We start from the raw sequence: 25,920 nt of genomic DNA, 5'->3' as shown, positions 1-25,920 counted from the left end.
ATAATTACATTTAGACCTTGAATAAATATAAAACCCCAATTAAAATCCAATTAAAACCCCAATTAATACTCTCAGTCCAGGCCAGAAAGCTCAAAGAGCCAAGTCTTCAGGTCCCGGCGGAATGAGCGAAGGTCAGGGGCAGTCCTAAGCTCTACGGGCAGCTGGTTCCAAAGGGCAGGCGCACCCACAGAGAAGGCCCTCCCCCTGGGTGTTATCCGCCGGCAATCTTTTACCGGCGGTACCCTGAGAAGACCCTCCCTGTGGGAGCGCACAGGACGAAGGGAGCTTGATGCCGGCAGCAGGTATTCCCTCAGATATCCCGGACCCAAGCCATTTAGAGCTTTATAGGTCATCACCAGCACCTTGAATCTTGAGGCTTTCTTGGGGAGGGAGGGGATTAAGCAAGGGAAAAGTTCTGGGAAGCTCATCCTGAAGCTGCCATCTTTTATATAGGAGTTGGCTTCCCAAAGTCTTGAGAGGGAAGAGAGTTTTGCAGCCTCCAGACGGCTAGCCGATCAGCCAGAAAACTGAAAGACTAGGAAACTGGTCCTTTTTCTGCCCCAGAAAGGCAGGGCACTGTGGCGGTAGGAAGGGCAGGGAAGAATTAGGAAATGCAGGCACTCCCGGCATTTCCTTCCCCATTGTTTTTTGCTGGCAAGACAGTCAACTGTGCGGTGGGCCAGCATGCAAGGCACCCAAGGGGTGGGAAGTGGAGCATGGGGTATCTCGGGGTGAGGAAAGGCAGGCCTGTGCCTGCACTAGGCCCCCCAGAACGACCCATGTATTCATATAACAAATGCACTGGGGAAAGCAAGGATGGTTGGTCGGTTCCTGAGGCAATTTAACGTCGTTTTGACTTCCAACCCTAATGAGTAGGCTCCATTATAGTCGCAACTCAAGGGCTACCTGTATTACAATAAATGCACCTTTCCCAAAGTTTCATTGTATTGTTTTCATTGTTCATTTGTATATGAACAATGATAGTAAAAAGTTTAGCAATCCTTGGTTTAAATCCTTCTTTAAACTGCTCCTTTTCAACATCTATATGAAACCGCTGGGTGAGTTCATCCGCCACCGTGGTTTGAGGTATCTGCAGTATGCTGATGAAATCAAACTCTTTATCTCCACAGCCACCCTCTTGTGGTGCTTGCAAGCTGTGGGTGCTCTGGATGGGGAATAACAGGCTTTGACTGAACTCTGGCAAGACCAAATGGCTTTGGGTACATGAGGCTCTGTGATCCGTGACTTTGCCATCTCTGACTCTTGATGGGGTGGCACTACCTGAGATAGATCTGGTCCACAACTTGGGGGTTCTCCTGGACTCACGACTCCTGCTCAAGGAGCAGGTGGCAGTCACAGCTACGACAGCCTTTGCACAACTTTGGGTTGTGTGCCAGTTGCGGCCTTTCCTGGATCAGATTGGATTATTGTAAGAGGCCCTACATGGGACTACCCTTGAAGAGCATTTGAAAGGTACAGCTGGTGTGGTGGCATGGGCAGTTTTGAGGGCTCAAAGAATGGCCCATATAGCACCACTGCTGTGCAAGCTGCATTGGTTGATAGTTTGCTTCTGGGTGCAATTCAAGTTGTTGGTAATAATTACCTTTAAAGTTGTTCATGGCACAGTTGTGTGTGTGTGTGTGTATAGACTAAGCTACATTCTTAATGAAATTAGCTAGGAGCAAGCAAACAGCACAACATCAATTCTTTCATACTTACTTAATTGAATTATTCTCTTTCACAGACCTCAAAGCAACACACTTCATTAAAAATGCAATGCAAGATTAGCAAATGAGCGCAAAACATAATAAAATGCTATCAAAGCAATAATAAAAGGTCAGTATCAGCAGCTAGATCAATCAGGCATAATTTCAGGAATGATACTTTCAGAATCTGGTTAGAAATTTTTCTTATCACTTCTCCCAAGCTAGAATCACACACTCACGGGTGTGAGTCTCTCCTACTGAGATACGGCCCGGGGGCGCAGTTGGGCCTGCTGCTGGCATACCTACCACCTAATCGTGCAGCGGCAGCCCTGCCCGAGCTACTCGATGTCCTCTCAGGGTTGGTGGTTGAATTCCCAAGACTCATGGTCTTGGGCGACTTTAACCTACCGTCCCTGGGAGGATCGTCCGATCTGGCTCGGGAGTTCATGGCTTCCATGGCGGCCATGGACCTGTCGCAAATAATTTCTGGACCGACTCATGAGAGAGGCCACACCCCAGACTTGGTGTTCTTGTCTGGACGGTGGCGCGATGATATCGGTGGGGGTGCCACGACTGTTATGCCCCTGTCATGGACCTATCATCACCTCGTGCGGCTAGACTTCCCCTTTGCCACCCCCCGCCGTGGGTGCGCGGTGCCAACCAGATGGTACCGCCCTAGGCGCCTAATGGACCCTGATAGGTTCCAGGCAGCGCTTGGGGACACACATGCACTCCCTGCTCACAGCTCGGCGGATGCCTTAGTGGAAGCCTGGGAGAAGGCAGCCACGGAGGCTCTGGACCGAGTTGTACCCTTGCGGCCTCTGACCCGGCGCAGATCCCAGCGAGCCCCATGGTTCACCGCGGAGCTCCGGGAAATGAAGCGTCGGAGACGGGGCCTAGAGAGCCGTTGGAGATCCAGTCGATCCGAATCCGACCGATTGCGATTAAGAATCCTCACCAGGTCTTATCTCGCTGCGATAAGGGTGGCAAAATCCAACTACTTTTCCACCCTCATCGCGTCCGCAGATAATCGCCCGGCCGCCTTGTTCAGGGTGACTCGCTCCCTACTGAACCAAGAGGTGAGGGAGGAACCCTTGCAGGGTCGAGCCGAGGAATTCGGTCAATATCTGCTGGATAAAATTGCTCGGATCCGAAATGGCCTGGACTCCAACTGGGCTGAGTTGGAAGAACAAGGCATGGACAGTCTTGTCGACGTCATCTGGGAGGAATTTGATCCTGTGACTCCTAAGGAAGTGGACAGGATTATGAGGAGGTTGAGCTCCTCCACATGCTTACTGGACCCGTGCCCTTCCTGGCTGGCATATGCAGCTCGAGAGGGGACACGAGGCTGGTTCCTGGCGGTCATCTCCGCTTCTCTGAGTGAGGGTCACTTCCCCACAGCCTTGAAGGAGGCGGTGGTGAGACCTCTCCTCAAGAAGCCCACCTTGGACCCATCCTCATTGAATAACTTTCGTCCAGTCTCCAATCTTCGCTTCCTTGCGAAGGTTGTTGAGAGCGTGGTGGCGCACCAACTCCCTCAGATCCTGGATGAAGCGGTTTATCTAGACCCGTACCAATCGGGCTTCAGGCCGGGCTACAGCACGGAGACGGCATTGGTCGCTCTGATAAATGATCTCTGGAGAGCCCGGGACAGGGGCCATTCCTCTGTCCTAGTCTTATTAGACCTCTCGGCGGCTTTCGATACCATCGACCATGGTATCTTGCTGCGACGCCTCAGGGGACTGGGAGTGGGAGGCACGGTTCTGCGTTGGTTCTCCTCCTTTCTCCAGGGTCGCTCGCAGTCGGTGTTGGCAGGGGGACAGAGGTCGACCCCGAGGCCTCTCGCTTGCGGAGTCCCTCAGGGGTCGGTCCTCTCGCCTCTCCTGTTCAACATCTACATGAAACCGCTGGGCGAGATCATTCGCAGCTTTGGAGTAGGGTACCATCAGTATGCTGATGACACCCAGCTTTTCATCTCAACTCCAAACAACATCAGTGATGCCCTCGACGTGATGTCCCGCTGCCTGAAAGCGGTCCGGGAATGGATGGGGAGGAACAGGCTTCAACTGAACCCGGACAAGACTGAATGGCTGTACGTACCGGCAAGCCAGGATACTCAGAACATCCCATCCCTTAACATCGGGGACAAGTTACTACCCCCTGTTGATAGGGCCCGCAACCTGGGTGTCCTCCTTGACTCGCAGCTCTCCCTGGAAGATCACATAGGAGCTGTGACCAAGGGGGCCTTCTCCCGGGTTCGACTAGTTCGCCAATTACGGCCTTATCTGGACCTGGATGCCTTACGTACAGTCACCCATGCTCTTGTGACCTCTCGCCTAGACTACTGTAACGCTCTCTACTTGGGGCTGCCCTTGAGATCCACTCGGAAGCTTCGACTGGTGCAAAGTGCGGCGGCACGGACACTCTTGGGAGCCTCCCGATACTCCCATATCACACCTCTCCTCCGTGCGCTGCACTGGCTTCCAGTTGCCTTCCATGTGAAGTTCAAGGTGCTAACAATGACATACAAAGCCCTACATGGCATGGGTCCGGACTACCTACGGGAGCACCTTCTGCCAATGTCAGCACCCCACCGTCCTGTGCGCTCCCACAGAGAGGGCCTCCTCAGGGTGCCACCGCTCAAGGAATGTCGGCTGGTGGCCCCCAGGGGGAGGGCATTCTCAGTGGGTGCGCCAGCCCTCTGGAACAGCTTACCAACCGAAATCCGGATGGCCCCCGACCTCCGCACCTTCCGGCGCGAATTAAAAACTTACCTGTTCCAGCAGTCCGGCCTGGCCTGATAGCTCTAATTGGGGTCCCAGTTTGTATTTTACTATTGTTTGTTTTCACTATTGTTCATTCTGTATGCCTACCTTATTCTGTACACCGCCCCGAGTCCCTCGGGAGAAGGGCGGTTTATAAAAACAAATAAATAAATAAATAAAAATAAATAAATATATGTCAGTACATAAGACTATTTTGGGTTTTCATATACAACAAATGCACTGATTGCTATTATCAAACTGATTTTCGTTCCCATAAATAATGACACAGCTTTGAACTAATTCAGAGTGTCAATTTTAAGATTGGGTTTGTAAATCGAATATACGCACATTCCTCCCATGCACATAGTCACATAAACAGGTTAACACTTGTTATTCCTGTTTTCCTAATTATCATCCTCAATGTAATGTTCGTTCGTTTCTAACTATAAAGACAGTCATTTCATTTTTTTTACCTGTAACAAAGAACTGAGTTCCTAGTAAAGTAATGATATAATATATACCATATAATAGTAAAACCAGCTGACAATATAGGGGCTTGAATCCAGACTATTAACTGCTTTTAAAACTCAATGACTCCAACTTACTTTATACTGTAAAAGGCAATGGGTTAGAGCAGGGGTGTCAAGCTCACAATGTCACATGATGTGTCGCGACATATCGCAACTTTTTTCCCACTGCCAACAATGGGGTGGGCGCGGTTTTGGCATGATGCATCTGGCCCATGTGCGAGCAGTTTGACACCCCTGGGTTACAGCTAAATTACCATAAACACAAAATAAATTTAGTCTACATAATGACGCAATGTCTAAATAATGAGATGCTTAGTCTTAAAATATGGATTTAATACTAGAAATATCTTCACCATCATAAAAGACAGCAAATTGTAGTGTTTTATTCAAGATATCAGACGACTGCTGTAGAACACCAAAATGAAATATTGTTTTAAGACATTGCCTAGACTTGTGTCATTTCAAGATTTTCAAGAGTGAGAGCACCTTGAACTAGTTTCTTTTTTCATAATTAAGAAGTACCTCGAACATCTACCGTATATACTTGAATATAAGCCGACTCGAATATAAGCCGAGACCCCTAATTTTACCCCCCAAAAATGGAAAAAGTTGGTGACTCGAGTATAAGCCGAGGCTGGGAAATGCAGCAGCTCACCTTATGCTCCTCTCCAGAGATCTTCCCTCAGCAGCGGCCGGCAAAGTAGCTCGCACGCGAAACAAGCCCGGCAGAGGAGCCGGAGCGGCGAGCAGAGGCGCCCGGCCCAGATCCTGCAAGGCCCGGCCGAGACGCGCCCCCAGCAGCGGAGCTGCTCCGGCTCCTCTGCCGGGCTTGTTTTGCATGTGAGCTACTTTACCTGATGCTGAGAAGACCCGCTTGGGCACTTGGGTTGCTGTCAGTCTCCGCAGGCCCTTCTCGTTTCCAGGAACGTCAAGCACACTTGGCTCTCCACCCCCACGGCAGGGCAGGGCAGGGCAGAGACTTGCTCGCCCTTCTGACGGCCCTGAAGAGAAACGAAGGGCTTGCAAACTCCCCGCGAGAAGCTGGGCGAAGCGCGCGGCTGGGCGAGTGTGTGCCTGCGCGCGTATTTACGAAAGAAACGCTCTGAGAGTTCTTCTTTCTCCGCCCCCTTGGGGGGAACTCTAGCGACTGCTGTAGCCGCGCTTCTCTTCTCGGCTCCGAAAATAGGGATTTCTACTCTCTCTCCCCTCCCCACCCCGCATTCTCCTGCCTCTTCGATTGCGACAATAAAAGGGCGAAGGGTGCGCTGGTTTCTTCCTCCTTCCTCCCCCCCTCCCCTCCCCTCCCCGATTGTCAGGTGAGGCAGCTGGAGGTCTGGCCGGGAGATTGTAGCCGTTTTGAAACGCCGCGTCTTGAAACGCCCGATCAGCTGATTTTCGGGTGGAAGAGCCGCGGCTTGAATCTGTTTGCATCTGCCTGAATTAGACCGAAACGGCCTGAATTTGACCAGAGTTGCTTTGTAATGGCTGGAGGAACTGCAGAGGAGGTCTTGCCGGGAGATTGTGGCCGTTTTGAAACGCCGGGGCTTGAAACGCCCGATCAGCTGATTTTCGGGGCGGAAAGAGCCACGGCTTGAATCTGCTTGTATTTGTTTGAACTTAACCAGAAACGGCTCGTAATGGCTGGAGGAACTGCGGAGGGAGTGAATGCTCCAGCCTGGAATATTTGGAAAGGCTGGGGGAACCGGATGAACTGCAGCTTAAGCGACTGTTGCCGGAGGAGCCATGGCTTGAAACGCCCCAGTTTTGGGGCAGCGTTTGCTTGTTCCCTCCCTCCCTCCCTCCCTCCCCTTTCCCTCCTCTCTAAATCCTTCCTTCCTTCCTTCCTTCCTTCCTTCCTCCCTCCCTCCCTCCCTCCCCTTTCCCTCCTCTCTAAATCCTTCCTTCCTTCCTTCCTTCCTTCCTTCCTTCCTTCCTTCCTTCCTTCCTTCCTTCCTTCCTTCCCCAGCCCTAATCCGGAAAGTGGAAGGAAAGAAGAGTAAAGGCTGGGCGGAGGAGGAGGGGAAGTTTAAAAAGGGGGCGGCGTTCCCTTTAAAAAGCCGCCCGCCACGCCGCGCTCCCTCGCAGCACTCGCGGCGGCTGGCTTCTTGGCTCCCGGTCTCCCCCAGGCTTCCCGGCTGTGATTGGCGAGCGAGCCTCCCGAGCTCCGGCGGCCGTGACATCAGCAGAAGCGGAGCAAGCAAAAGCGAAGGGGGAAGGAAGTTCACCAGCAGCACCTCGAGCCCGCTCCGAGCGCTGGCGGACGCGGAGCCGAAAGAGAAGCAGCATCTCTGCGCGCCCGGGCTGCTGGGGTGAAGTTGCAGCCGCCGCACCAACCAGCCGAGGAGAAGCAAGAGAAGGAAGTCGCCGCCGCTGCCCAGGCTGGGTTTCCTTGAAGGCTGCTGTTTGCACCTGGGAAGGAAAGTGCAGGAAAAAGGGCAAAGTGGCGAGCTAGCCCGGCATTCAACGTTTCTTCGCCGCTGCCATCCCCGAGTAGGCGAAGGGCTCCTATTTACAGCCACCCATCCGAGAGAAAAGCGGATGTCGGTGCTTCGTCGGCCTTGATCCGGGACGCAGCCTGACCTCCCCTCGTCCCGGGAGACTCTCGCTTCCCCCCACCCCCCACCCCCCACCCTCCCTACATCCCGAGCCTTCCAGATCTTTGCCTGCCTACTCGCGAGCAGGCATGTTTTCCAGCCAATCCGGGCCTGGGAGCAGGGCGCCGGCGGCACGTCCACTTTCCCCGCACTCTCCGTTCAGACGGCGCCCTTTGAGCCTGGAGTGATGCGGACGTCGGAAAAGGGCGCCGGGCGAAAGCAGCGAAGCGGGATCGCCGCGTGCCCCCCACTCCTCCTCCTCCTCCTCCTCTTCTTCTTCTTCCTCCTCCTGGTCGGCTTGACACCCCCATTTCGGCTGCTTCGCAAACTGCTTCCTCCACCCCACCCCACCCCACCTCACCCCTCCCCGCAAAAGATGCCGGGGTCGACAGCGTTTTTTCTACCCGGAACAAGCAAACACGCAGGCAACCCTGCACTATTCAGCTCAGTGCAGTCACGCTTGGTTAAAAAACAGATTTAATAATAATAATAAGAAGAAGAAGAAGTTGGGCTGATCAAATGTTTCAATAATGACTGAAGGAGAGCTGCTTGTACCTTGGTCTTTGTGCTGGTGTCTTGACATGCCAATACACTAGTACGGAAAGCTGCTGTTCACTTTCGGGGGGAGGAAAAAAAACACAACAACACCGCACGCTTTCCGCCCCGAAAATCAGCTGATCGGGCGTTTCAAGCCGTTTCAAGCGTGACTTCACTGAGCTGAATAGTGCAGGGTTGCCTGCGTGTTTGCTTGTTCCGGGTAGAAAAAACGCTGTCGACCCCGGCATCTTTTGCGGGGAGGGGTGAGGTGGGGTGGGGTGGGGTGGAGGAAGCAGTTTGCGAAGCAGCCGAAATGGGGGTGTCAAGCCGACCAGGAGGAGGAAGAAGAAGAAGAGGAGGAGGAGGAGGAGGAGTGGGGGGCACGCGGCGATCCCGCTTCGCTGCTTTCGCCCGGCGCCCTTTTCCGACGTCCGCATCACTCCAGGCTCAAAGGGCGCCGTCTGAACGGAGAGTGCGGGGAAAGTGGACGTGCCGCCGGCGCCCTGCTCCCAGGCCCGGATTGGCTGGAAAACATGCCTGCTCGTGAGTAGGCAGGCAAAGATCTGGAAGGCTCGGGATGTAGGGAGGGTGGGGGGTGGGGGGTGGGGGGAAGCGAGAGTCTCCCGGGACGAGGGGAGGTCAGGCTGCGTCCCGGATCAAGGCCGACGAAGCACCGACATCCGCTTTTCTCTCGGATGGGTGGCTGTAAATAGGAGCCCTTCACCTACTCGGGGATGGCAGCGGCGAAGAAACGTTGAATGCCGGGCTAGCTCGCCACTTTGCCCTTTTTCCTGCACTTTCCTTCCCAGGTGCAAACAGCAGCCTTCAAGGAAACCCAGCCTGGGCAGCGGCGGCGACTTCCTTCTCTTGCTTCTCCTCGGCTGGTTGGTGCGGCGGCTGCAACTTCACCCCAGCAGCCCGGGCGCGCAGAGATGCTGCTTCTCTTTCGGCTCCGCGTCCGCCAGCGCTCGGAGCGGGCTCGAGGTGCTGCTGGTGAACTTCCTTCCCCCTTCGCTTTTGCTTGCTCCGCTTCTGCTGATGTCACGGCCGCCGGAGCTCGGGAGGCTCGCTCGCCAATCACAGCCGGGAAGCCTGGGGGAGACCGGGAGCCAAGAAGCCAGCCGCCGCGAGTGCTGCGAGGGAGCGCGGCGTGGCGGGCGGCTTTTTAAAGGGAACGCCGCCCCCTTTTTAAACTTCCCCTCCTCCTCCGCCCAGCCTTTACTCTTCTTTCCTTCCACTTTCCGGATTAGGGCTGGGGAAGGAAGGAAGGAAGGAAGGAAGGAAGGAAGGAAGGAAGGAAGGAAGGAAGGAAGGATTTAGAGAGGAGGGAAAGGGGAGGGAGGGAGGGAGGGAGGGAGGAAGGAAGGAAGGAAGGAAGGAAGGAAGGAAGGAAGGAAGGATTTAGAGAGGAGGGAAAGGGGAGGGAGGGAGGGAGGGAGGGAGGGAACAAGCAAACGCTGCCCCAAAACTGGGGCGTTTCAAGCCATGGCTCCTCCGGCAACAGTCGCTTAAGCTGCAGTTCATCCAGTTCCCCCAGCCTTTCCAAATATTCCAGGCTGGAGCATTCACTCCCTCCGCAGTTCCTCCAGCCATTACGAGCCGTTTCTGGTTAAGTTCAAACAAATACAAGCAGATTCAAGCCGTGGCTCTTTCCACCCCGAAAATCAGCTGATCGGGCGTTTCAAGCCGCGGCGTTTCAAAATGGCCACAATCTCCCGGCAAGACCTCCTCTGCAGTTCCTCCAGCCATTACAAAGCAACTCTGGTCAAATTCAGGCCGTTTCGGTCTAATTCAGGCAGATGCAAACAGATTCAAGCCGCGGCTCTTCCACCCGAAAATCAGCTGATCGGGCGTTTCAAGACGCGGCGTTTCAAAACGGCTACAATCTCCCGGCCAGACCTCCAGCTGCCTCACCTGACAATCGGGGAGGGGAGGGGAGGGGGGGAGGAAGGAGGAAGAAACCAGCGCACCCTTCGCCCTTTTATTGTCGCAATCGAAGAGGCAGGAGAATGCGGGGTGGGGAGGGGAGAGAGAGTAGAAATCCCTATTTTCGGAGCCGAGAAGAGAAGCGCGGCTACAGCAGTCGCTAGAGTTCCCCCCAAGGGGGCGGAGAAAGAAGAATTCTCGGAGCGTTTCTTTCGTAAATACGCGCGCAGGCACACACTCGCCCAGTCGCGCGCTTCGCCCAGCTTCTCGCGGGGAGTTTGCAAGCCCTTCGTTTCTCTTCAGGGCCGTCAGAAGGGCGAGCAAGTCTCTGCCCTGCCCTGCCCTGCCGTGGGGGTGGAGAGCCAAGCGCGCTTGACGTTCCTGGAAACGAGAAGGGCCTGCGGAGACTGACAGCAACCCGAGTGCCCAAGCGGGTCTTCTCAGCATCAGGCAAAGTAGCTCACATGCAAAACAAGCCCGGCAGAGGAGCCGGAGCAGCTCCGCTGCTGGGGGCGTGTCTCGGCCGGGCCTTGCAGGATCTGGGCCGGGCGCCTCTGCTCGCCGCTCCGGCTCCTCTGCCGGGCTTGTTTCGCATGTGATTCCGGGCCAGGTGCTGCTGAGGGCGAGCAGAGGCACCCGGGCGACCCCAGCAGCATCAGGCAAAGTAGCTCGGCCGCGCACAAGTCCTCGGTAAGTTCTTTTTTTTTGTTGACTGGAGTATAAGCCGAAGTGGATTTTTTCAGCCCAAAAAGTGGGCTGAAAAATTCGGCTTATACTCAAGTATATACGGTATATTTATTCAACAATTCAGTGAAAGGCCTTGTTCCACATTATTTCTATCATAACTTATGACATGATAACCAGTAAATATAGAGAAAGCTAAGACCTCAAGTAAATATCATCTACTCTGTCCTGTTAACATAAATCTTATCTTTGTCAACTAACCTGTTTCCAAAGAAGGGGAAAGAAAAGGCAATTTTTTTTTGCTGGAGTACTAGGTAAGAGCCATTTCTCCACAAAAAGATGCAGTGGAATGTAATATGAATTCCCAGGAAGGCAAAGAGGCAATGAAACACAGAAAGTTTGGTCAGGAGGAAGAGTTAAGAAAGCTCCTCCCCAGCTATTCCCAGAGTGTATCTATAATGAGGCAAATAGTTGCTTTAATTTGGCAAGACTTTTGTCTACAGATGAGGGACAATGAAGGAAACTGCTCTTGGACCCTGACAAATGTCCTCATTAACACTCCAGCCCCCTCACCGAATTATTTAAAATGCAAATGCTGCAGAATTTAAGTATATGTCTCCTCCAAGTACTATACAATGCATATTACATGACTGATTTGAAGCACAAACATTAAATGGCTAAAAGTTATAACTCCAAAATGGTAGCAACAAGGCAATGCAGTTTCCAGAACAGCTTTCCCCAACCAGGTTCCCATTGGTATTTTAAGACTACAACTCCCAGAATATGTAGCCAGCACAAGCAATTTACCACTGAGAAGAAATGCATTATTTATTTACTACCTTTCTTCTATTTTGTTCTTATCCATCAATGGTTGTTTGATCCACTGATTCACTAGCCTTTGTCCTTGAGGTGTTCTGCATTTATTTAACAAGCCAGCCAATGAATGTGTTCCTTGGGCAAATTCTGAAGCATCCTGAGGAGACAGAGAAGGCATTTTTGTGTCATCAAAAACAAAAAAGTCTTTACTTTGAACTAAAGAAAGAGAGGAAGCTGAGTTATTGCTAGTCTTCATGTTTTCAGAAATGATGATCAAAGCATTGCTTTTTTGTTCCAAGATAGTACATGTGAAATCTGATTCCTTAACACACACTAGCTACCAATTAATTCTCTTTGCAATCTCTATAGACAGTCTGCAGTTTTAATTCAAATCTCTAGCCATAACACCGGGCCTCATTTTTCCCTTTTCCTTTTCTTCTACCATCGTTTTTTTCAGTTCTTCAAGATCTTGTATGAAAAAGAACAAGGCACCACGGTTTGTCCTAGGATTTGTTCATCAATTAATAAAATGAAGCTTCCTTCATTCCTACAAAATGTTTCAAACTCACATTCTGATCTTAGAACAAAGCAATCCATGTCCCATAGTTCTGCCTTAACTGATTTTTTTCTCTCTGCTATTTTAAGTGGCTTATTATTCAGATTAGAAAAAATTAAAAACAAGTGCTTCTCTGGCCATATCATAAAAAAGGAGAGAATAAATTTGTTTTAAGATCCTACTATCTCGTATGTCTGAAAACCTTATTTGGACTTATTTCGACTAATTTCAAGGCAAAACAACAGAAATGTCTAATGGAATATTCTAAATTGGATTTTTTTAAGCTCAGAACAAAATTTGTTGACCTTGTTTAAACTGTTCAGAAAAATAAGAAGAATGGCAACAAAATATGTTATATATTTTGTATTTCAATGTTTTTTTAAGTACAGTAAACAAATTAAATTTATCAACAATTTCATAAATTGTAGCCTACCCATTAAAGACATCACAAGGATAAAGAGAACAGGAATTAAATATAGCATTCTAGGAGGTAAAAAGACAAAGGGTAAAACTTTACTTTCCATGTTTATTGAACAAAAAGAAAAATCAGAAGCAACCTTAATGGAAGTCAAAAAATATTTAAATGAACAAAATCACTTAAAGCTTTGAAATAACCATTAGGCTTCCCAGAGGTTCATATTCTAAGGTCAATAGGACTCTAAAACATATCTAACATATCTGACAATGTGTGCAGCTAACAAGTAGGCTGGCTTGGTTGCTCAACAGTGAGAAACTGGTGAAGCGGGCACAGCAGCACCTGCATTTTCTGTGTCACATGAGAAAAGTACATCTTCCTTCCCCTGTCCTGACCACTTTCTACAGTGGGACAATCAAGAGCATCCTGTCATACAGCATCACAGTCTGTTTTGGAAGCATCACTGCTTCAGACAGGAAGGCAGTGCAGAGAGTGTTGAGGATGGCCGAAAGGATCATTGACAGTTCCCTCCCCTCCATCCAGGACATAGCACAGAAGCGTTGCTTGAGCAGGGTCTGTAAGATCATCTGGGACACTACACATCCTCTTCACAACCTGTTTTCCTTGTTACCTTCTGGGAGGAGGCTTCGTGGTATCTGTAGCAGAACATCCAGATTCAGCCATAGTTTCATTCCATTAACCTTGTGAACTCTCAAGCTTCCTCCTTCCATTATATATGCAAGTTGGACAGTATTTAATATTTTATTGTTATGTATATATAGGGGTATGGGTCTATACATATGTTGTATATAGTATGTTTAGGTGTGTGTCACGCATGTGTTTCACTTTGAGAGCGGGCAACTAAATTTCATTTTTGGTGTGTGCCATTGTGCCCACAGTAAAAAAATGACACTAAAGTTTAACTTATCTAATCTTATCTTATCTTATATCTTATCTATCATTAGCCCCTGCTTAACTGAGGGTAAGTTCAGGTAGTCCTCAACTTACAAGTGGTCACTTAGTGACCATTTGAAGCTACCACAGACCCTGAAAAAGCTACTTAAGACCTGGTCTCAAAGTTACAGTTGGCATAGCACCCCCACAATCATGTAAACAAAATTCAGGAACTTGGCAACCTCATGGACACTGCAGCAGCCCCCTGCCTATCTCCCCACCACCACATGACATCCTGCCGGTCCCTTTAGGCCCTGGGGAATTTTTCAGAATTCTGACTACCAGAGTACGATGTCAACTCAGATGTCTGACTTGATATTTTCCCTTTACAAGTACAGGGTCTCTTATCATATTTTTCTATATAATCTCAAAACAGATGGATGGATGAAGCTAAAGTAAGCCTCATCTATAGTCTTATTTTACAGAAGTAAGACTGTTAACAGAATTTAGATGTCCAAGTGAGTGAAAGGATATTTCTACCCAACAGCACAATGGAAAAATCCAACAAATGTACTTTCCCATGTAGTAAATAATATGAAAAAAGCATACAGCAGGGTTGCTGTTGTTCTCTATATCATCAATGTTGACCAGAAGATCAGTGCTAGAAGTGGCTCTTTCTAAAGTAAAGGGGAGCATAAATCCATTTGGCTCAGACGGCAACCTGCATATAAAAATCAAGCTAATTTTTATACATCTTGAATGGGAAACTGTTCTGTTCCAGCCTATGACCGGCCCTGTCTGAATGTCAGGGACAACCCCTTTTTATAGTCAACAGGCTGGAAAAAACTCAACCAAATTTATTTACAAAGAGTTCAAACAAGAGCTAAACAGGAATAACAGACCAGGACTCTAGCAGATCTTCAAACGGTTGCCTTCAGCCACCAGCACCTCCCACACCTTCCCCTTTTATCAGCAGTCCCAAGGCGTGGCTTCTCTTTGCCTTCTCCTGAGTTGCCTCATTGCCTTCCTCTGTTCTGTTCTGCTAGAGTGCTTCCTGCTCCTAGCGTCCCTGAACAGAGCCAGCTGTGGATCGTCTTCTTCCACTACCTCGTGCTCACATGGCTGAGTCTGATGAGGAACAAGATGGGAGGGGCCAGGCTGAGAGTCCTGCAGTGCATCAGAACCTCCCTCTGACACCAAAGGCTTTCCAAACCCCATCTCCTCCTCCTCTTCTTCAGAATCATCAGACCCAGCTGCTAGAACCACAGGCTGACGCTGAATCACAACAGAAACTATCTAACTCTAAGGAAGTTACTATGATCCTTTAATATTCTTAATAACTGTATCAATAAATACCTCACAGATTTCATAAATTCCTTAATGTAGTGATAGAAATCAGATATAAGGACAAGTTCTACTTAGAACATCTTACCTGAAAAAGGTTAAGGGCTCTGACAGCAGCGTGATCCAGGGTCATATACTGATTAAGGTCAAACGTGGTAAGTTCAAATTGTCCAAAGTTAGACTCATCGTTTAAGAGCTCTAAGTATTTAATCACAGCAGACAGAGAAGAGATGGCAACCTGGAGAATAAAAGTCCAACAGAAGTATAATCACATACGTAGTCAGCCTGATAACTGCTCATGGGGCATTGGTGGGACTAAATTTGAATCCAGTATGGACAATAAGTTTGTTCTGGAACAGCAGTTTTTCAAAATTAAATTATTGCCAAAGACATATGGTTTGCAAGTGTTTCTCTAGAGGTTTTTGAAAAAATTAAGGGAAATAACAGAAGAAAGAGGATCAGACAATCAAGAGGGAAGAATTTTCTATAAAGGGAGAAGTTTCCATGGCATTCAACAAGGATTGCTTTTGTATTTTATCTACAAAACAGAGATGAATATTTTCAAGGGCAGGTTTCCAAGATCCCTAATTTGCTGTGGTATAATTCCCATTATTGACAGACAGTATGGACAGTTTCTACTAGCTCAAAATGGTGGGAGTCATGCACCAGCACGACTGAAGAATACCTATTGAGGAAGGTTAATGTTAAAACACATGGATATCATTCTATGTGAAACTGTGGCTGCTTTGCCATTACTACCTCTATTTAGAAACTTCTAATAAATCTAATAGCAATAAATAGTAGTTATGCATCACTTTAAAACTATAGCAAAAAGTAAGAACTTGCCTGAAGTAATTTCTCTGACATTCCTATACAGAATTCAACTTTATATACTCCTTCTCCAAGAAAATGATTTCTCCAGCATCATCAGTTTAAACCAGTTTGTTCTCAAGCTCTTATGTTAAAATGGCTCCAAGTGGCAGTTAGGTAGTAACATCAGAGCTGCCAAAAAGAGCTGCTATAATCATTCAAATAGCAAGCTGTAAAATTTTGGAAAGGCATAGGGAAAAGCCTTAGTGCAATATTTCATTAGTTCAGAACCTTTCATTTAGATCAGGGGTCAGCAACATGAAACAGTGAAGGAGCCACTCAGAACCGGTTCCCTCACAAAAGGAAAAACTGGGAGCCGCAAAAAAATGTGTGCACTTGCGCGTACATGCGCGCATGTGCAGAACAGGGTTTGACTGAAGAGTGGAGCCAAGGCGAGATATGCACCTACCCTGCATATTTGAATTGATTGGTTGAACTTTTTTAGTCCCACTTTTTTTTTTTGGACTGCACATGGCAGAAGACTGGGAGCCGCAGGAGATGGCTGAAAGAGCCGCATGCGGCTCCGGAGCCATGGGTTGCAGACCTGTGATTTAGATTGATGGTTATGAATGCTGTTTAAGGAGCAAACTTCATGTTTCTGCCTAGAGAGAAAGACAGGCATATTTGAGCACTTATTAATTCTTCCCAAAGAGGCATTCTTCCCTTCACTTGTAGACTACAATTCTAAAATGAACACACACTTTCTATCTACAAAGTGAACTGCTTGTTTATGATTCATACCTTATAGAAATTTAACCAACAGTTCACTGATCCAAGATTTATAAATTTTTTCCATTATCCATTCCATTCCCTGAAATGTAACATGTATTATCAATGCCATCCAAGAGAAAAAGAAATATACATGTAGTCAGGGGTCCTTGGTGCTCTCTGAACTTGGTTGTTTTCTTGCAAACATTTCATCATCCAAACTAGGTACATCATCAGGGATAAAAGGCAGTGGGGCTTGCTCTGAGGTTATACTCTAGTGGCTTGGCTTGTCAATGTTGGTGAGGGTGGTTTTGGAGCTTCTTGCAATGTTTACTGTTAGCTTGTTTGGCAGTTTCTGGATTGGGATATTGTTTACTTGTTGATTGTTGGTTTGATGTTAATCTTAGAATTAATCTGTGCTCATCTGGGTGCTGATTGCTGGTGTGGGGAGGGGGGGTTGTTTTGGTTTTTTTGTTCCCTTTTTGGCTTACTGTCTCTTTGCAGTGCGTAGATATTGTTTATGTCTATGTGTCTATAATTTGCCAGTGTGCCAAGCTTCTAGAAATTCCCTAGCAGTTTTGAACTTGGCTTGGTCTAGGACGGTCACAAATTCCTAGTTGAAATTATGGTTAAATCTGTCCATGTTGTGAAATTAAAGAGTTTTCATCATATCTTCTCATTGCCAGTTGGTGTTCATGGATGTGTTTTGCCAGTCTTCTGCCTGTTTTTCTTTCATAGTGGCTGTTGCAATCATTACACTGTATGCTGTAGATGATTCCTGTTTTTATCTCTGGAGTCCTCTACGACATACAGTGTTATCTTTTTCGCCAGAACCAACTGCTGTTGCTAAATGAGGACTACTTGTACTCAAGTTAGGTGACATGAATAAATGAATAAGAATGCGTTTGGAGAAATGAAGAGAAAAAGAGGAAGGAGAGAAAGAGAGACTGAGCCACTGAGCGACCCAAGAGGAATGACTAGTAGTTATGCTTAGAAAAGTGTTTTGAAAACATTTTTCAATTTAAGCATTCATACATACATATTGCAAAAAGGGAATATGAATCCAAAAGCGTGATTGGTTTTATGGTTTATGATCGATGAGATTGTGAACATTTTCAAGGATGCAAAACATACAATGTTACTGAAGCCAGCTGCTATCCTTGTAAAACTAACACACACTTCTTCTGATTTACGGAACACACCCATTCCCAACTCACTCACCTGCTTATCCATTTCAGGTAATGCTGCACTAGACACGTGCTCTTTCTTTCCTGATTGCAACAAACGGTTGAGATCTTGAACAGCATCTACTGATGAAAATTCGGTCTTTTTCCTATCTGTGATCAGGATTCCTCCTCTTTGAACCACCTTTACAAATAATTAGAAATAACTTTATTTCAGGTTATAGGTTTAAAGCACTCTTAATTGGGTTCAATGAAACAAACACAGAATACGACAGCACCTTATAAACTTAGAATGGACTCAATATTATAAGACCTTAAGAGTAGACTTATAAGGGAGGGCAGGGAGAAAAACAAGGCGAGAAGAAAATGGGTTCATAAAAGCAGAGAGTGAAAAAACTCTCAAAGAGGAAGGTAGAGGCATTTATCTTATCACTTAGCAAACGTGGTGACTTAAGAACGCATTGTTCTTATTCAAGATTTCTGTAATAGACTAGACTTTTCTAAAGCACTTTAATTCTATTGTATTGACAAATTTTCACTTGAATTACCATTGCTGAGATCTGTATGATTAGTGATGGATTGACTTGAAAGAATTTAATGTCTCATTTGCAACTGATAATGTAACACCAGGCTCTTTTCTCAGTTCCTGCTATCACAGAAACCCATTAGCTTCCCACTGTTTTTCATCCATCTTCTCCTTTTACCGTAACTCTCTACAATTGAAGTCCCATACCAGTAATAGCAAATCAATATAAGTTGTTGCTCACAAAAAGTATGCCCCAATAAAGCTGTTTGTCCTGAAGGTGCTACCAGACATTATTTTGTTGACATAGATTGATCCACCTTCTTCCCCATCCGTACTATAATATTCAGTATTTTCTTAAATCAAGACATGTCAAACTTGCGACGTCACATGACGTTGCGCAACATATCGGGAGAGTTTTGCCATTGCCAGCAATGGGGTAGGCATGGCTTCCGGATGACACATCCGACCCGTGGGCTGGTAGTTTGACACCTGTATCTTAAATAAACTTTTATTACTTTTATTTTAAGGATTTTCACTGTCACTTATTCAGAGTATCCTGGACAAAATCTAGATTATGGCACTGAGTCAACACCAATTTGATGACACATTCAATCAGTCAGTCATATACACTCATGCGGTTACCTAATGAGACTACCAAAGAACTACTAATCAGATGCAACTTTTAACAATGAAGGGGTAAAAAAGGGGTAGCCTCACACATATAATCAATTATTATTTCAATACACTCAATGTTTGGTGCAGATCAAACTCGCATGGTGAGACCCAATGAGAAGCCGCATACTTGCCCAGCTATTCATTATTTCAAGCTGAATAAGACTGTACATGAACGTAATAGTGAGGTTACGCTACATGCAGAAAGAATAGTTTGATATTACTTCAGTGAGTTGATGATGTCTCCATTAATAAATTATGTATCTGACACACTGTACTGTATGTAACAGAAGAGCATCAGATTGGAAAGGCTGATGCACAGAATGTAGAAAATAGTAAATCACAACAGAAAGCTATTTTCAAAGTGAGCCAAGAATGACTTTCACACCTAACTGATCCACAAAGGAAAAGGAGAACTTTTAAGGTACAAAGAGAGATGCAATCAGCATTGGTAAGGACTAGAGCTCTTTGATCACTCAATAAATTTCATGAGTGGCACTGAAGCATTACATCATTTTCGCATCAATAAAAAGCCATGGCAATGCATTACTTACGAAGAGTCCTCACTTAACTATAGGTAGTTCTCACTTAGTAAATGTTCATTCAGCAACCGTTTAAATTACAATGGTACTGAGCAAAGGAACATATAATCTGTACACAAAGTTATGGCCGTTGCAAAGCCTCTGCAGTCATGGAATGAAAATTCAGGCAGTTAGCAGTCTGCCCACTGTTACAATTGAATACAGCAGCACTCCACCTGTTCCACCTGCCCCCAGTCTCTCTCCTGGCCCAGCAGCAAGGGCAAAGCTACTGTGGTCCTGGAGGTCCAGGCCTGTTTCCCACCATACTGGGGAGACCTCAACCAGTTACAGGGCCCAGTAGAATGCGTAAATTGCTTCATTTATCTTTGCGGAGGGTTTTGCAGCTGCTGACAGATGGTTCTGTCACCCAGCCTATGTGAGGCACAGCCCTCCTATAGAGACCTCGTCGCACCATTCTGCAAGCAGGCGCCATTCTCATGGAAGACTCCTTTTCCAAATGACACAATTTGAAGATGGAGCATTCCAAAATATAACAAGAATGGCCCAGGAGGCTCTTTCTAGCTCTGATTCCTTCTAGCTATCATGTTCACTAGCTTTCTAGCCTTTCTAGTCTAGAAGCCTTCCTAGCGATTGTGAGAATGGCACCCGCCTGCAGAATGGCACAGGGCATCCTCTATAGGCAGCCCACAACTTGCATTGGCTGAGCATAGCTGTCAGCTGCTGACGACAAATACAAAGGCAAGTGGAGTAATTTACAGGCACCAGTAAAAGGATCAGATCCAAGAGGTATCTATATATTTAGTATTCCCACTGGAAATGGATGCCAAGCCATGATAAGACACTGCAGTAAATATAAACCTAATCTTAATGAACATAATGTGTTTATCCTCCTAACTGAATCTTCAAAAAATGCCTCTGGAGGAACATAAGCCCAGAAACACCATGCATACCTAGATGATTTGCAGTTCCAGGGATACTTTTGTAAATTAATGTACTGTATTATCATTAGTTGTACAATATGGAAATTGCCTTAAGATTCAGTATTAATTTAAATATTTGCCTTTTCAGTTAACTGGCATTACAGACAACCAATGCCTTGGTTCTGTTATTCAGCTTTTACATCTTCATTGAACCTGGACTCCTTCAATTCTTCTCTGATCTCTGAAAATGTCCTTGTGTTGCCTTTTGTGGTTTTGTGACCAGCATTTGTTTTGCCTTCTTGACTCCTGATGCTACAATACTCCAATTTAGAAGGCCTTCAAAGTGGTTAAGTCTTAACCATTCCTGAATAATTCCTCCAGCCTTAGGCAAATAAATAGAATGCCCAATAAGTAGAAGGGTCATTAATGGTTGGGTTATACTGCACTAAGCTACAGGTTCCTCTTTGACTTCACATGCTGTGGAAACCCTGACAAGTGTACTTTATTCCATAAAGCATAGGTACCCATGCCACAGCTTAGCATGGTAAGTGATTATAGTCACCAAGTGAAGCTTAAATGAACCCATCAGTTAACCTAACTAGAGCTTACAGATACAAACCAATACAAAATAATTATTAATGTTTACTACGGGAACACCAAGAACTCCACAATTGAATGAGCTGCTCCATTTTCTGCCCATTTAAAATTAATTTCCTAGAGGATTTTTCAGTTATAAGTTCATGTAAACAATGTCTGTGATTTCAGAATTTCCATGGCTTACCTGCCTCAGTTTCTCCATATCTCCAGCAGTCTCCCCAACAGGCAGCAAACATTCCTTCGGCCCCATTTGTATCAACAGTGCTTCAAGGTTGGAAAACTGATCATTATCTGTAAATTCAGATACTTCTAATTTTCTTGCCAGTGAATCCACATATCCTACTCCAACAACTTTCTGTCCATCAACTGAGGACAGCTTAATGGCTACAACACCAACTGAAGAGGACATATCATGGTTACTAAAAAGAACATCCTCAAATTGAGCAAGGTTACCTGGAGAACCCTATTTGAGAGAAGAATAACACAGGCTTAATTTCCATACAAATACAGCAGTGAATGTCAAAAAATTAATCTGGATTTTTCTATACACTTATATAAATTATCTGATACAATGTTACAGGGGTCGCTAATCAAGTGCACTTCTATTGCAACAACTCTCTTCCTCTCTCTCTCCCCTTGAACTGCGAGACTAGAAAAAATATAGTTCAAGTCAATAATTTCAATCAATGTATTTTGTTCATAGTCAGAAGGCTTAAATGTCTTCTTTGCTCACTGATTTCTCCTCATCCCACAAATGTCCCTGTTTATTAAAATGTCTATTAGTTTAGGAAAATAAGCAAAAATTTATCCAGTTCAGAGATATGACACAATTACCTAAATATGTCTACCTCATGATTCCTGAAACAGAATTTCTTTGTTTCTTTTACCTATCTATTCAATCCACTGTTTTTCATAAATTTCCACCCATGAAGCTGTACGTTTGAATTTAGCTTTGTGGCTTAAGAGGGGAACCAAGAAAGTAAACATGGTTACATTCCCAATCAGTTTCATACAAATATTTTTCACAAGAAGGTTTGATCAAAGCTAAGGTGAAACTGCTCATTTTAAAGTGGAGGAATGTAGGAGGTAAGTTATGATCAATAGAACAAGCAAACAAAATCCTGCATCCTTCAAAGGTGTATTGATAGGGGGCATTATATTGGTAGTTTTGGAAGTTTTTCCATTTTCCTCCCAGTCATAAAGTTAATGTATTTCACATCATTCTAGTTTTTCAAAAACTGAGCACGGAAAGGAGAGCCATTTGAGCCATTTGCTCAAAAGTAGGGACCTGAATTTCACCACTAACTACCGTTGTTTCCCGAAAATAAAACCCGGTCTTATTTTTTTGGGGGGCCTTATTTTAACGGGATTTTTTTTTCACATACAGGAGATGGAGAGCATGGGGGCCAATGGGAGTGGGAGCGCTGCTACTGCTAATCAAGCCCAATCCATTCCAATGTCTGGTTGCCTGCGGCTGCAGTGACCCAAACCCTTGGCGCGCCTCGGTCTCCGCCCACCCTTCCTGCTGGTCCTGCTGCTGCTGGGACACTTATCGGCTGCGGTTTGGCTCCAAGCAGCTGCCCACGCTGCTTCTGGCCTTGTGGGGGCCCTTCACCCTCCTGGCCACGCTGCTCTGGGCTACCCTGCTAGGCTGCTCCTGCCTGGCAAGAGGTGAGTTGGCCCAGATCTACTGGTACCATACAACCTCCAGAGCGTACTGCTACCACTGGACTGCCAGGGCCACTTTGCCAGCGGTGGAACTGCACCGCCCACCCCTCCGACTGAGCGCCAGCCTGCACGTCTGAGGCTGGCGCTCTTCACACCCTGGCAGGTGCTGCAACTCTCATGCCAGCTGTGTGAGGCGGGCATGGGGTTGCCTCTAGCTGCTTTTGGCCTCTACCTCACCTGTGGCTGCTCTGCCACTGGCTTGCCTTCCACCTGGCCGGGCCCATCCAGCAGGCTGGTGCTGCCACCATGAGGGGTAGCCCCACCCCTGCCTCGCACAATTGTATGAAAGCTGCAGCACCCGCCAGGGCCCAAAGAGGATGGGGCTGCCCCTGGCCCCTGCCACCATGGAGCTGGAGAGCTTGCCGCACCACCACCCAGAGGCCTTCTGTACAACCAGACCTTCCAACTTTGTGAGATCTTTTTTTTTTTGCAAGAAGTTGGAAGGTCTGATTAAACTTTTTTTTTTTAGCCCCACAAATGGTGGCAGAGAAACGCGACGGAGAAACACAATGGACAGAGCTGAAAAGCAGGTTAGCAAAGAAATGCTTGAAATACTTGGGGGAAGCGAGGGCATCTGGGCGGTGGTACAGCAAGGTCTCCAACTCCGCTTGGCACCCAACACGGCTAATAAGTGTCCCAGCATCAGTAGGGCCAGCAGGCAGAGAGCAGGGCACACCAAGAGCTTGGCCCGCAGGTGCCACGAGAACAGCAGCCGAGTGGCAACCAGAGCCAAGGTCAGGCAGGGCAGCATCAGGTTGTGCAGCAGCCGCATGGCCCGCGCAGGGAGCCACTCCTACCATCGACCTGGCTGAAGAGCAGCCTGGCCCAGGGACCCCAGCCCCCAGCAGCAGCAGGTGCAACAGGCCCAGCAGCCCAGTCTAGGGGCCGGCGAGGCAGTGGCAGCAGCTACTGAAATCAATCTAGGGAAGACTGGACGGCTGAGGAAGCAATTTCTTCCCTTTCAGCCCCTTCTGCAGTCCCCTTAAAGAGCCAAGCGGCAATTACTCGGGGAGAAAAGGTAAGTAGGGGTGAATAAATTTTCCTCTCCCACACAGGCGTGAGCCACACCCCTCATCTGGCTGACACTCCTACCATAGCTGGGGCTTATTTTGGGGGTAGGCCTTATATTAGGCCCACCCCCAAAATCATGTTAGGGCATATTTTCGCCATAGGTCTTATTTTCGGGGAAAACACAGTATCAGTTGTGGCCAATATCTCCCCATTTCCTTCCTGCAGAGAAAAAACGTAATTGTTAGGAGAGTCCTTCAGCTCCTACTTACAGACTCTGATGAAGCCAGAATGTTATCAATTTATTTCTTCTTAGGAAAGAATGGAATAATGGGCTGAATACGAGTAAAATTGCTCATTTCTTTCTAATTGTCACCATTCAATTAGCAGTCAGTTTTTGGCTCAGCTAAGAAATACCGATCAACCCAATGAGTCACACCATTAGATAACATTATGGGATAGTATATGTAGAATATTTACAAGGTTTCAGGTTCCTTACTTATTATTCTGATGAGATAAATATACAATTATAGATATTTAAATACAGAGCCAGAATTCTTAGACATACAGAAAAGCAAAACTAAAAATTAATCAGGCAAGTTGAAACTCAAATACTTTGGCCACCTAATGAGAAGGAAGGACTCACTGGAGAAGAGCCTAATGCTGGGAAAGATTGAGGGCAAGAAAAGAATGGGACGACAGAGAATGAGGTGGCTGGATGGAGTCACTGAAGCAGTAAGCATGAGCCTAAATGGACTCCAGAAGATGGTAGAGGACAGGAAGGCCTGGAGGAACGTTGTCCATGGGGTCACGATGGGTCGGACACGACTTCGCAACTAATAACATTAACTACTTCCCATGAACTGATTTCCATACAGACTTCCATCTCCGGTTAATCTTATAGATAAAAGCAAACAGCTTGATTTTTCACCAGCATAATAAACTCCTGACTCCATCAGTTATTCATATTACATTTCATAATGAAGTATCTAGATTGAAACTTAGATGCTTTGTACAGCCAAGAACTGGAAAAATAATTTGAAATCCAGAACCTGTTCCAACTTTCTAATTTAGTGCTTCTAGATGTAATAGATAACTTCCATAGCCTTTATTTAGTTTATCCAATAAATTACGGGTATTACATCCAACACATCTATAGGGAACCAGGGTTGGAGAAATCTATGTTCCTCAACAGAAAATCTTTCATGCTCCAGATCTTAGGATAATAAAGTGAACTTAGACAAATGGGTATACAAAATAGGCCCCTTTTCTAGGAGCATCCCAATAGGAACATTTTTCTGAGAATTATTGGGTAAGTTCCATGGCTGTTGTTTTATTATGCAATAAGATCAAATTGTAGATTTTTAAATTGTTTTAATATTACTCTAGGCTGCTTTAAACATATTTTGATTTTACTATTATTTTATTGCATTATAATATTAACAGCACATTTTTTGCCATTAAATAAATATTCCAAGCTTGGTTCTCATAAACGTATATTTGGGCTAAACCTGTTAAGGTTGCTGAAGGGTGGGTCTCATGAACGAATACAAATAATTTTCAACACAACAAAAAAGCTATGCAATTGAAATTTTTTAATCTGGCTTCTTTGCCACGTGTTAAGTAGAATGCATGAATAAATATTATTTTATTTGGAGTAGTTTATTATTTTTATTTGGAATAATATTCTGAAATAACATTGCCAACACATAAAAAAGTACCTCTAGCAATTAAAGAACTGAACATTCCCTTAATGCAATTTTCCTCAAACTGGCAACCTGTAGATGTAATCCACAGTTTTATTTCACCAGATCTATATAACATTAGACTGAGCTGCCCTAACAGAAACATCTGCAATTGCACAAGTTTTAAATTTAATTGTCAGTGAAACACTGAAAAGTACTTACAGATCTATATACAGAGTAACATATATATATTTCTGAACACAATGATCACGTACCTTGTAGGCCAAATACCACTCAGTCTCTTTGGTGGATTTATTTCCTGCCTTATTTTTATATACTTCAGCCCTGTACTGACGAATCAGAAGAAGATTTCGCAAAAAAAATTCAAAATTCATCTTGCTGAGTGCAACACTCTCAAGTTTCTGAATTCCTAAAAAACAAGAAAAACCTTGAAGGAACATGGTTGACACATTACAATTAGAAGTTACAATTTGGTTAAAATAAACATTATTAAATGCTATTGTTTCTGATTGGGAAGTACAGTAAAAAAAAACAATCCCTGCCAAACATACTTAAATTATACTACAGGATGTCAGATTACAACTCAGTTGGACAAGATGGGGCCATATGGAGGAATGCTGTTCCAAAGGGCAGAAACTGGAACAGAAAAGGTCCATTTCCTTTGTTCCACTAGATCAGACATGTCAAACTCG

The 25,920-nt window shown here is 46.1% G+C and overlaps 1 protein-coding gene across 3 annotated transcripts in view; it reads right to left on the bottom strand.

Annotated features, from left to right (window-relative positions):
• MSH2 (mutS homolog 2) overlaps positions 1-25,920 on the bottom strand; it is a 90,082-nt gene that overhangs the window by 59,813 nt on the left and 4,349 nt on the right. Inside the window, exons 2-6 of one of the 3 annotated variants that reach the window (XM_083350464.1) lie at positions 25,483-25,637; positions 20,971-21,249; positions 17,567-17,713; positions 14,856-15,005; positions 11,582-11,715 (exon numbers count right to left, since the gene is read on the bottom strand). In XM_083350464.1, the coding sequence (XP_083206590.1) occupies positions 11,582-11,715; positions 14,856-15,005; positions 17,567-17,713; positions 20,971-21,249; positions 25,483-25,637 (865 nt within the window). Of the gene's footprint in view, positions 1-11,581; positions 11,716-14,855; positions 15,006-17,566; positions 17,714-20,970; positions 21,250-25,482; positions 25,638-25,920 lie in introns of those variants that run through there. The other 2 variants (XM_083350465.1, XM_083350466.1) reach the window with 2 other exon arrangements.

Source organism: Vipera ursinii (genome assembly GCF_947247035.1).
Source record: "Vipera ursinii genome assembly, chromosome: 1".
Classification (NCBI taxonomy): Eukaryota; Metazoa; Chordata; class Lepidosauria; order Squamata; family Viperidae; genus Vipera; species Vipera ursinii.
The sequence above is the reverse complement of the archived record's forward strand: the minus strand, read 5'-3'. Positions and strand labels throughout refer to the sequence as shown.